The sequence below is a fragment of the Panthera uncia genome, chromosome F1 (genome assembly GCF_023721935.1).
Source record: "Panthera uncia isolate 11264 chromosome F1, Puncia_PCG_1.0, whole genome shotgun sequence".
In the NCBI taxonomy this organism is placed as follows: domain Eukaryota; kingdom Metazoa; phylum Chordata; class Mammalia; order Carnivora; family Felidae; genus Panthera; species Panthera uncia.
The window spans coordinates 19,838,634-19,851,320 of NC_064813.1; the positions used below are offsets into that span (position 1 = coordinate 19,838,634).

General features: G+C 35.5%; 1 protein-coding gene across 4 annotated transcripts in view; it reads left to right on the forward strand.

Annotated features, from left to right (window-relative positions):
- Positions 1-12,687, forward strand: part of RALGPS2 (Ral GEF with PH domain and SH3 binding motif 2) — a 169,515-nt gene that overhangs the window by 24,501 nt on the left and 132,327 nt on the right. For all 4 annotated transcript variants that reach the window (XM_049634021.1, XM_049634023.1, XM_049634024.1 and 1 more), the window contains exon 2: positions 12,266-12,411. In XM_049634021.1, coding sequence (XP_049489978.1) covers positions 12,355-12,411 — 57 coding nt within the window. In that variant the 5' untranslated portion in view covers positions 12,266-12,354. The remainder of the gene's footprint in view (positions 1-12,265; positions 12,412-12,687) is intronic.

Sequence of the window (12,687 nt, forward strand, 5' to 3'; positions counted from 1 at the left end):
TGTATGGTAATGTAATAAGTATAAATTCTTTCAGTATTTTTAGAATCATTAAACGGCCTGTAAGAGTAAAAAAAAAAAAAAATTAGTTACACTTTAATGTGTTATATGCCATAGTAGTATTTTCAAATTTGGGGATTTTCAAGATGTTCTGGGACAAAATTCCTTATAACATTGAGGATCTATTGTACTTGAGGTTACCACATTGGTATTTATTTATTGAGACTTCAGAATTCAATAGGAATAAATAATACAGTCTCTCTGTGTGTATAATACTATCTCTCCTTCTGAATGAAACTTCTAAGATCATATAATTTAGTAGTCCATTTATAAGGACTCTTTTTGTTGCCCATAGGATGAAGTCCAGGCTTTTCTTTTTACTGTAACAAACGTTGCCTTTTTTACCTACTTCACCAGACTCCGTTCTTAAAGCTTCTTCTCTCTTTTTTACATTTTGCCCTTTTTAATTATACTGTACTTAACGATTGGCAATTCCCTGAATGCCAGTGTCAAAGGATTTCACCATCCTAGCCTTTATACATGGTATTTCTTTTGTTTACCTTATTCACCTGATGAACTTCTATTAGAAATGAAGGTGGAGAGAAACTAGATATTTCACCCTCTGCCACCTCCATGTTTCCACAATTTAGGGTTGGTTAGGGAGTGGGTAATTTGGCATTGTAGAAAGCACTGAGGATTAGCAAACAGAAGACTTGCATTTAAGACCTACCTCTGCAATTAACTGATTAAGTGAGCCTGGCCGGATCACATAACCTCCCGTGGGATTGTTGTCTTCTGTAAAATCAGGGGATTGGGATAAAACAGTGAGTAAGTAAACTTACTCCCCCCCCCTTCCTTTTCTTTTTCTTTACTTCCAGTTTTCTTCCCCTTCTTTCATTCTTGAACATGTGAAGAATACAACAGTTTCTATCACTTTTTAGTAAATTACTACAGCCATGGTTTTTCATGAAGAGTGGGGGCGGCTTGGTAGGGCTTGCCCTGGGATAAGGGAGACAAATATTAAAATAAGGGATTTGAAGTGTACCCTAAGTTGAGATCTCCAAAGATCTTCCACCTCTTAAATAATATTCATGTGTATTCTTTGTATTAGCATGAGAAAAATATTTGTGAACATATACAGCTTAATTCTAAGAGACTGTTCATGAGACCATTTTGGCTCTGAAGTCAAAATTGACCACTAACACCATCTGTTGGTGGGAAGAGTTGTACTTTTTATTGGATATGTAGCTTAGTTTCTATGAAATTTTGCAAATTAAAGGTTTTTAAGTTGAGGCGCTTCTGTATAATTCAGGAGAATGAACAGGATTCCCCCTTGCACTTTATGTTTTGAAATAATTTCAAACTGTCAGAAAAGTTATAGGTGTATAGAAGTCAAAAAGGCACCAGTGTTTTTTAAAACATTTTGCCCCATTTGCTTTATCATTTATTTCTCTTTCTCACATACATATACATGCTGTCTTTCTGAAATATTTGAAAATAGTTTGCATGCCCCTTTACCTCTTAATATTTCAATTGTATTTCTTAACAAAATTATTATTTTATGTAACCACATCACAGTTATCAAATTCAGGAAACTGATACGGTACTTTAATCTATAGTCAGTATTTCAATTTTGTGAATTGTTCCAATAATATCATTTACTGCCCTCCAGTACAGCCTCTTTAGTTGTCTCTTGAGTTTAAATTTGTACTGGTTCCTCAGCCTTTATTTGTGCTGTGAGATTTTTAAAAGAATGAATTCATAGAATGTTCCTCAGTTTATTTTTATCCATTTCCTTGAGATTAGATTCAGGTTATGCATCCTCAGCTCAACTACTTATAAGTGATGTGTCCTTCCCAGAGTATCATGGCAGAACCACATGATGTCTTTCCATTCCTGGTTGGCAATGGCAACTTTGATCCACACACTCAGGGTGTCGTCCTGTTTCTTCACACAGTGTAGTTACTTATTTTCCTCTTGCAACTAATAAGCAATCTGTGGGAAAACACTGTTTTGTTACTTTTTTCTAATTAAAATAATGTCTTTGTAGAAATTTTGAAATATACATGTAAGCAAGCCAAAGTTAGGAAGAAATTGACTTGGAAACATGGAGATAGCTACATTGTAGTGCATATTGGTATAATCTCTGATCTACAGCATAATAGTGATCATGATAAACAAAAGGATTATACCTTAAATACTGTTTGGTAAATTGCTTTATTCACTTAGCAGTATGCTGTGAATATTTTCCTATACATCACTGAGTTTTCTTCTGTGATATTTTAGTGGCTACAGTGTTGCATGGGGTATAATCCTTTGCCTATGGATTATTCTGTGATGTTTGACTTAGTCTAGCATTTCAGGTACAAGAACCTCTTGAGTGTCCAGGCTATTTAATTGCTCTTCTTTCTAGGCTCTTTCTTTTTTCTTGCAGCTTGAGGGAAGCACTGCTGTACTGTTAGCGCATGTGAAATTTTCACTTCAACCATGGAGTCCTTGACCTACCGTTCTGTCTGTTCCACAGTTTGATACTACCAGGCTGAGTTCTGAGTTCTTTTCTCTGACCATTTCTGAGCCTGCAGTGGCACACATCTGCCAGTTACATAAAGCTATTTCTGATTGAGCTGGATTGTTTTCATGTTTTGTTAATCTGTACAGTATGTTGGGATTTTTGTTTTATTCCAGATACATCGTTTTATGAGTTAAATGGACTTTTATGGGCTGACTTTCTGAATAGAGCTTCTAGCTAAAATGTATACACACCCACCACAACCAAAAACATACAAAACAAACATGTGGAGCACAGTTTATCTTTTTGCTTGGAACTTCCTGTTATCTGAATTCTAGTTAACCTATATTTATATTTTGGGCCAGGTTGCGTGGAAGATCTCAGAGCTCTTACGTGTTAGAATCACTTGGCAAATTGGCAAATTATCATCAGGGAGTCTTTACTGGAGATAGAGATTTACTTAAGATTTTCCCCTTTAATGCTCATTTATTTGAAAATCTCTCATCAAGTATTTAGTTTGGGGCCAGTTAGGTAAATGGAAATATAAACTCTCTGTGTAAGATATGGGTCAGTTAATCGATCATTCCATTACTTCTACACTTCAGTACAAATGCAACAAAATTACATCTGAAAGGCTTATTATGTATAGAATCTCTATTGACTTAAGGTAGAATCATTTTAATCCTAGTGAATTTTTTAAAGTTGCTTCATTATTTTTAAGTCTTTCTTTACACTTTGGGAAATAAAGGCTACTATTTTATAAATGGTGAAGTACAAATATATCAAATGGGCCAGTTTCTTAGGGCGCGTGGGTGGCTCAGAGGCAAGTTGAGTGCCCAATTTCAGCTCAGGACACGATCTCACAGTTCATGGGTTCAAACCCCATGTCAGGCTTTGTGCTGACAGCGCAGAGCCTGCTTGGGATCCCTCTCTCTCCCTCACTCTCTGCCCCTCCCCTGCTTGTGCACACGTGCATGCTCTCTCTCTCTCTCTTTAAATATAAACATTAAAAACATTTTTTTAATGGGCTGGTTTCTTTTCATTGTCCTTAATATACGCACTCTTCTTGAGGTAGGGTAATAAGGTGGCATTGAGAAAGGTGAAACAGTTTTCTGCTATCTTTATCCTTTTCCTTTTAAGATCTTAGTTTACTTTGTTTTGAAAATAATCGTCACACATCTTGAGTATGTATGTAAAATATATGCCTGGAAAAAATATAAAGGTGTTTAATAATTTGGTAAGTGATCTAGCAGTCTTACTGGAAAACAATTTAGTTCTTTTGACGTGAGACTTCTAAATGTGTAGATTAATTTAGACATTTTCAACTGTTTTTTTCTTTTGCAACCTGGTGGTGTAAAATTGCTAAACCTGTCATTGTGATTGGCTTACAGTGATTGAAGTTTATGTAAAACTTGTCTTTTTTTCTTACAGTTTGGTGTGTTCTTATCCATGTGATTGCTGTTGTTTTAAACGATGCTTGCCATCTTTTGATTAAGAATGAATTGTAGCTTAGAATTTGTTATCACTTATTCTGCATTACTAGCGATATATGGAATAATTTCAAGGTGTATACTTTTGAATAAATTCATAAAATAATTTATGACATTTGTGTTTAGTTTACATGTAGAAGTTAGTTGGCCATCATGCTGAGAGGTGTCTCTCTTGAGGGACTCCTCCTCATTAAATTCAGTGGCTTAGTATTGCAAACTGTTTGTAGATTTATCTTTTTTTTTGTCCTGAGAGATACAGTTGTTATTAGTCAACATGTTTACAGTGTTTTTAATCATTTAGTAAATTTCTTTTCCAGTGTACTTATGTCTTAAAATATACTTTTGAAATTCTTTATTTAGAGGAATAGTTTACTCTTTTTAATCCATTGATTTATATTGTAATTTTCACAGGCTTCTGGAATTTAGAAGTAGAGGGGCTCTTAGAGGTGTGCTCCTCCTCCTTTTTTTTTTTTTTTTTTTTTTTTTTTCCACATCACTGATGGATGGACTTGGTGCCTCTGCTTAAATATTAGCAAGGTTCTTTGCCCAATGCCTTACAGCTAGCTGGTAGTGCCCTAGACCAGGATTTGAATCCAGGGCTTTCTGATTCTAAAATCTGTGTTCTTCCCATTATGCTATGCCATTTCTAGATGCATGGAGTTTTTCCTGAGTGATTTTTTTTTGTAATTCTTACAAAATCTCTCTGAGGTATATTTTATCATCCCGTATTTGTAAGTGAAGAAACCAAAGTTCACTGATACTTACCTAGCATAATGCACTTGGTTAAAATCCTGGAATTGGTATTCTATATCTCATGATTTTACCACTGAACTGCTTTCTCTGCTCCTTGGTCAGGAGTGGTGGTGGAGTTATGGAGGAGTGTTGTTCATGAATTGACATGAATTCTGTTCACTTTTTAAAATACCATCTGAGATTGCCATTTCCATAGCATCAGGGCTTCTGAATTAGGAACTGGTGATGGTAGGATAAAGATGATTGAAGTGAAGGGGATACGTTGTGACTATGGGAGAGTTTGCACAGCTGAAGACTAGGAGAGGGTCCTCGAGAGCAGCGATGGGAAAAGCTTGGGTGGGAAGGGGTCTGTACAGCACTTTATATGCTTTGCTGTTTGTGGCAAAAGATGGAAGAGTGTTGTTTACTACTCAACTTCCCTAAGACCCTGTGGCACACCTCTGGCATAGTAAACCCTGAAATACTGGTTTTACTTTTCTAAGGTTTCTTCCCTATTTAGAAACCTTCCATGATTCCTTACTTGTCCCTTCCAGTCTAAATTTCCCCATTCAACAGCTGAGACCCTCCCTAGTCTGGTCCTGTGACTTCTTAGAACTTTTCTGGAGTCCATCACAAAAATTCTCCTGAGCAAGCAGGCCAGGACTCCACACTGGACCTCCTCTCTGGGTCGTCACTTTTAAAACTTTTTTTTTTTTTTAACGTTTATTTATTTTTGAGACAGAGAGAGACAGAGCATGAACGGGGGAGGGGCAGAGAGAGAGGCAGACACAGAATCGGAAGCAGGCTCCAGGCTGTGAGCCATCAGCCCAGAGCCCAACGCGGGGCTCGAACTCACGGACCGCGAGATCGTGACCTGAGCTGAAGTCGGACGCTTAACCGGCTGAGCCACCCAGGCGCCCCTTGGGTCGTCACTTTTAAATTTGCACTCTCGTTTATGGTGTTTTTACTTTTCCTGTCTTCCGAACCTTCAACTTGTCTTTATAAACCTAAACATTATTTCTTCCTGTAGAAATCATGTGACTCTTGAAGCTGAATAGAAGTTTAACAGATAGTAGCATTCTGTTTATTTCATTTCCTGCTCTTTTCCCCTCTAGTCATATTATGAACTTAGAGTAGGAACAACGTTTTAGGTTCTCTTTTCTGTTTCCTTCCTTCCCTCATTTTGTTTCCCTACAATTCCTTCTCCCCTTGACCCTTCCTTTCTCTCTTCCGCACCCTCCGCCTCTGTCCTGGGTTTGTTTGTTTGTTTGTTTGTTTTTTATCTATCCATTTATCAACTCATCTGTCTTTTTTGTCTTTTGATTTTTCCTTCCCATCTGTCCTCCCTTTTTAATTCCCATCCAGCTGTCTGCCCCTACTGTGCAAGCTTGGGCAAGTTACCTCTCCTTTCCTCTCCCCTCCCCTCTAAAAATAGGGTATAATGTTATTACTTCATAGAATTGTTTTGATGATCCAGTGAATTTGTAATGAAAAAGTTCTCAGCAAGCCTTCCAGGTAATAAACACTCCTGGATATTAGGTTTTATTGTGATTGTTGTACTGTTTTGTATATTCCAATATATAAAACAAACGATAGGATTTTCTATAAAAGGAGAAGTAGTTTTCCTTTTTTTTTGCAAATAAAAGTAGATGATTGTTTTTAAAAGTAGTTAAATAAGTTAGTTTTGAACTCTTAAATGTTTTGACAGTAATCTAAAAATATTAATCATATTAGCAGTCATGACTAAGATAATTATTTCTGCTTTGAAATAAATTAGTTTTTCATGTATTACATCCTTAATTGCTTGCCATATGGACTAATTTTGTGCTAAGTTCTTTGTATAAAAGTATATTTTGCCTTCTCTTGAATAAGAATTTAGCTGGGTATGGAATTCTAGGTTGACAGTTATTTTCTCTCAGCACTTGGAAGATATTTTATTTTCTTCTGTGTGCATTGTTTTTGTTGAGAAGCTTTCCATTTAATTTTATTCATATGTAAGTAAAGTGACTTATTCCACTTGCTTTTAAAACAAATATTCTCCAGTTTAGAATGATGTATATAGAATATGACTCTTTACTTTCTTTGCTCAAGGTTTGTGATTCCTGAACATGAAATTTGTATCTTGCCCGTATTCTGGGAACTTCCCAGCCTTTATCTCTTTAAATATTGCCTTTTATTATTTCTCTTCCTCTGGAACTTCTCATAGACTGTGCTAGATCTTATTATTCTATTTTTCATTTCTCTTGATCTCTGTGCATTTTGCATATAATTCTTTTGTACAGAATTTTTGTATAATTTCCTTTCTCTCCGCTGCTTCACAAATTCTCTTCAGTTTTGTTTGATCTGATGCTTAATTCTCTAGCTACTATATTTTTCTTTTTTTAAGAAACATTTGGTTTTCCAACAAATGTTTGTGTTGCTTTTTGCATAACATTTTCAGTTTCTTCTTTTAAGGCTGCTGATTTTAATCTTTCCTGTTTTATAGCCTTTATCAGATAAGTGTTCATCTAAAGTTCTCAGAAGGTAATCCTAATAACTGTTGTGTTTCTTGCTTTTACTTGTAGCATGTTGCTTGCTTATACAGTTGGTAAATTTTTATCTTGAGCTTGCCAGTGGGGTTTTATTTGTGGGAATCCCACATTCATTGTCTTTTTGTTCCCTCCATTTGCCTGGGGTTCCAGGAGTCTCACTGGCTTGTGAACCTACTTTTGTGGATTTCTCATCTTGAGGGTCTTGAACTGTGCTGGTAGTATATAAATTCAAATTCTGTACCTGCTGGAGTATGCCTAGGATTACAGGTTTTTATTTTGTAGACAAGTTTGTGGACACTCTTCTCTAGCTTCAGTGTTAAGTTCAGGCCAAGACAGACAAGTTTCTGTATCTTCTTATACCCGTATACTTTCTTTCTTTCTTCCTTTTTTTTTTTTTTTTTTTTTTTAAATAGACATTTTATCATTGAAGGAGTAGACTATTCTGGCTGGCTGGCTTTATTCTAGGTAAAGGTGTGGTTGGGTGGGGTGGGGAACAGTGTGTGTGTCTCAGTTCTCATCTCTTGGTTGCCTTTTCTATCCAACTGATAATCAAAACTCAACTTATAATTCCTAAATTTCATTCATACAAAGATTTTTATATTGTTTATCAGATGTATTGCTGGAAATTGAAATCCTCATCATATTCTTTTAAATGTGTGTAGTATTGTATGTATTATCTGATTGCCATTCGCCCTATACTGTAATTGGACATTGATATAACATTATCCTGTGAGTAATGCTTTATTCAGTGATTCAGTCTTTTAACAGATACTTACTAAAGTAAGTAGTTGAGGGTCAAGTATTGTGTTCATGTGCCTGAATGAAAAGATGGAAAATAATGATTTTTCTGTCATGTTTTGTTTTAAATATGAGTCTTTAATATCAAGGAACTCAAAGTTCATTAGGGAGAGATACATAAATAAACCAGTGTGAAAAGATGGCATTAGAATTTTGACAAAAGAGCAGTGGAAGCACAGATTTACAGGAAAATCTCTCTCCAGGAGGCACTGGGGACTCCTGTAGCCCTGGATGTACACGAGAACTTTTTTCTTTTTAATTTCTTTTGTAAAAGCTTGAACTTTTCAAGGGTGGCAAATAGCGAAGATAATCTTGCTTGGTGTTACACTGGAAATGGTTTTAAGAGGCAACCATGTTTTTAGTAAACTTCTGCTAGAATAATGGCTTTATTGTTGAAACAAAGTACTGGGGAATTGAGACTCCTCTCTCATTTTCTTAGATCAAAAATTAAAGAAGGCAGTGGGAGTTTAGCTATCACAAATGCTGAAAGTGAGCTTGCCTGCATGCCATGATATACAGGCTCCTTAAATCTTCAGGCCTTCCATGAGTGCAAGCTGTAACAAGTGTTAAATATTGAACTGCAATTACAGTGTTTTAATTTTACCCCATTTTTTTTCTCATGAAAGTTTTAAGAATATTATACTAGGAAGGTTTAGTTTCTTTCTTTTCTTTTTTTTTTTTTAGTTTATTTTGAGAGAGAGAGAGTCAGGAGTGGGGGGTGGGGAATGGGCAGAGAGAGAATCCCAAGCAGGCTCCATGTTGTCAGAGCAGAGCCTGGTGTGGGTCTTGAACCTACTAACTGTGAGATCATGACCTGATCTGAAGTCGGACGCTTACCTGACTGAGCCATCTAGGCACCTGAGGAAAGTTTAGTTTCTCTTGTTGAGCCCTTCATTTCTGTTTTCATCTTTCTTATTATCCATTGGAATTTCTTAATGTGGTTGTATACAAAGGTATTAAAATGGTTCTCACTATTGTAAATTGTGCTTTATTGAATAGCTTTACCTGTATAGTTTTTTCTCTATGAGATGAATTTCTAGGACTGAGATTTTAAGCCAGAGTATATGAGCATATCAATTCTGTATTGTCTAAATGTTCCCAAAGAAAATGCTCTAATTAATTGTTTCACTACCATTTCCCTTATAGTTGCTTAACTCTTTGAGGATATGTTTTATAGAAGTATTAAATGTCTTTCGCATAATATTCCTAATGATGATAGCATAACTTACTTTAGAAAAGAATATGTATCTGCTTTGTGAAATGAGATTCATTAGTGAGAAGTTGACACTTTGATTTTAATCCTTTGTTCATTTAGTTAAAAAGTACTGGTTTCTTGGTGTGAATACCATTGAGAAGGTGGGGTGTTTAGGAGATGTGCCTGCACATCTAACATGCCTGCAATTTAATAATTTAGTTCCATGACCTCAAGCAAGGAACTAAATCTACACATTTCAGATTTCCTGTTTGGGTATTATATTGCTTGGAAAGAGCAATATCCTTCTTTTTGGATTTTAATTGCTTAGAAAGAAGCAATATACCTGTTTTGGGAATTAAACCCAAAGATTTAAATTTAAAGATTAACTGTCTTTAGAAGTTTCAGAATGAATTTAATTAAGAAGAGAGCTGTTGTGATGTTGGTAATAATTATGAATGATTGTGTCATTTGTAGCTCTAGGAAAATTAAATAGTAAAGTATGTATTTGTCTTGTTTAATTTGAACTTTCCTGTGTGCAAAACACAGAAAGGTTTTGAGATACATACTAAGAACATAAACTTAGTTTGTATCTAAGGATTTAATGTTTGTATGATATCATATGAGATCTTAAACTTCACTTCAGCATTAAATAACACTGATATGTAGTACATTTACAAATAGTTTCTTTAAGGTATGCTTTACTGTACTTTTTTTAAAGTTAAAACCAGGCAGAGAAAACTTGATTCTTTACTGTTAGAGTTTAAAAATGTGTAATGTTTATTTCTGGTCTATATTACTTCATTTTCAGTAAATAATAGTAAAAAAAATTACCTATTTGAAGAGTAGATTGAATACATTTCCTGTAACAATTTAATTAAAATCTTTTTCTTTAACACTAGGGGGCACTCTTGACTTACGGATTCATATCTAAATTAATCTTCATGCATAGACTGTGGAATGAAATGAAATTATCTGAAAACATGTTATTGCAAACTGAATGTTACTTCAGAGAGAATTTGCATTATCAAGCTCATTTTATATGGCAGTGTAAATAAAAGTTGATCCTTAATAGTGGCATAAGAATAATGAACCTTATAAAATGAAATGCTGTAGATTGGAGGAAATGAAAGTATTTCAGTGCTCTGTTCACTTTCACGTTGACTTTTCTAAGTGGGTTCTAAATGGTTTTAAAAACCCATTATTTCTAATATCTTTCTCATTTAAAAAAAGTCTAGCACCACGTTTTGCTCTTAGCAGGTATTTAGTATATATCTGAAGAAATGAAGATAGTCTTAAGATATGACTGAAGGATGCAAACTAGCAGTACATTTTAAGCATTTGAAAACCAAAATGTTTTGCTACATTCAGGAGACCTATTTTAGGCATGTTTTCATTCACTGTGTTTTCAGTTGGGATTTTGGAGATGCCCACCAACATGTATTTTGCCAGAGATGTATTTCTAAGGCTTTTGTCTTAATTCAAAGACTGTGGAACTTAAGCTTTGTGTGGATTAAGTAGACAAAGTCTGCATCATCATAATTGCACACTTATCACGTGTCAGCACTGTTGTGTGGGCTTTGTATATATTCATTTCTCCTCATCACAACTCTGTGAGATAGGCACTTACTGTTACCTTTGTTTAATAGATAAGGAAACTGAGCCCAGAAAAGTTAACAGTTTTCTGGGTTCATACTTAGGCAGTCTTGTTCTAGAGTCTGCTTCTAAATCACTGTCCTCTATTGCTTATCCGGAGAGAGGAAACTTAGCATCAAGAGAATTATTATTGTTATTTTATTTTATTTTATTTTATTTTTCAACGTTTTTTATTTATTTTTGGGACAGAGAGAGACAGAGCATGAACGGGGGAGGGGCAGAGAGAGAGGGAGACACAGAATCGGAAACAGGATCCAGGCTCCGAGCCATCAGCCCAGAGCCCGACACGGGGCTCGAACTCACGGACCGCGAGATCGTGACCTGGCTGAAGTCGGACGCTTAACCGACTGCGCCACCCAGGCGCCCCTATTATTGTTATTTTAGACTCAGTTTTTAAAGCCAATGTAATTTAAAACACCTAACTTATAGACACTTATCATTTCTCTTATGAGAAAGGATCATTGAAATTCAAAGTTAGAAAGGGGCCTTAGAGTCCATTTGCCTCTGTCATTTTATAGAGAGGAAGAAATTCCATCCTAGACAGAAGTTACCGACACAGTGTTGTACAGCAAGTTACTTGTGGAAAGGGATGCGAAGCTCAAGTGAATATCCTGGCTTACAGTGAAGTGGAAAGAAGTGTGATGTTGTGGAAATAATATTTGACTAGAATTTTAGATGGCTCGAATTTTATTCTTGCCTCTCCTCATTTACCAGCCTGCATCATCAGAAGCTCTGTTTCTTTGTGCTGTGTGAGTATAATAATGTCATCCTTAATTTAGTCTATTGGTAGTTGTGAAGGTCAGAGTGATAATGATTGAAGATATTCAGTAAACTTTAAAACCCTATACAAATAAACAAACGTATATTGTGGTATTTTTATGACACGTTCTGTAATCTTTTATTTGTAATTACTTGCATCTTTGTAAACCAGTTTATCAGCAATGACAAACTTACTTAGTATTGCTGATTTATAGATGTCTTTCAGATCTCTAAAAAATGTATTGAGTTTTGCCACGTGTTACTTTGCCACATGGTGTTTTACACTTTTTATTTACTTAAAGCTAAAAAAGGTTTTTGAATTTTTCTCACACTAAGTGAAAAATTATACTTCCACTTTATGGATGAAGAACATAACGGTAACGTGTATCGAATATTGCCCATGTGGTGTTTCTGACCATTTGGAAATAGCATCCAGGATCGTCCTCAAGCTGGATATAGTGACTTAACTGAAATAAAAATAAAAAACTTTACTTCATTGAAGTTGAAGTGTTTTATTTCTTGGCATGGTGATAGGCATGGATTTGCTCTCTTAAACGTCCAGTAAGACATAGAATAAACATTTTCTGTTTATTTTTTACAGGAATAATAATGTATTTGTGGCCTTGGACATGAAGCAATCAGTCTTCTGTTACTGTTAACGTAGTGTCAAGGACTGATGTTGTGGGAAGCATGGACCTAATGAACGGGCAGGCAAGCAATGTTAATATTGCTGCTACTGCTTCTGAGGTAAGAATTTTTAGAAGTTTAGCTGTAGAGTTTCTTACCTGGCATTCTGATTTTTCAAGCATTATGGTTGGTCATAGATTTAACTCAGAATTTGAGAAAAGCTTTTATTTTTTATTTTTAAATGTTTATTTGAGAGAGAGAGGGAGGGAGAGGGAGGGCGCACACAAGTGGGGGAGGGGCAGAGGGAGAAGGAGACAGGATTCAAGCAGGCTCTGTGCTGATAGCCTAGAGCCTGATGTGGGCTTGAACTTACAAACCTTGAGATCATGGCCTGAG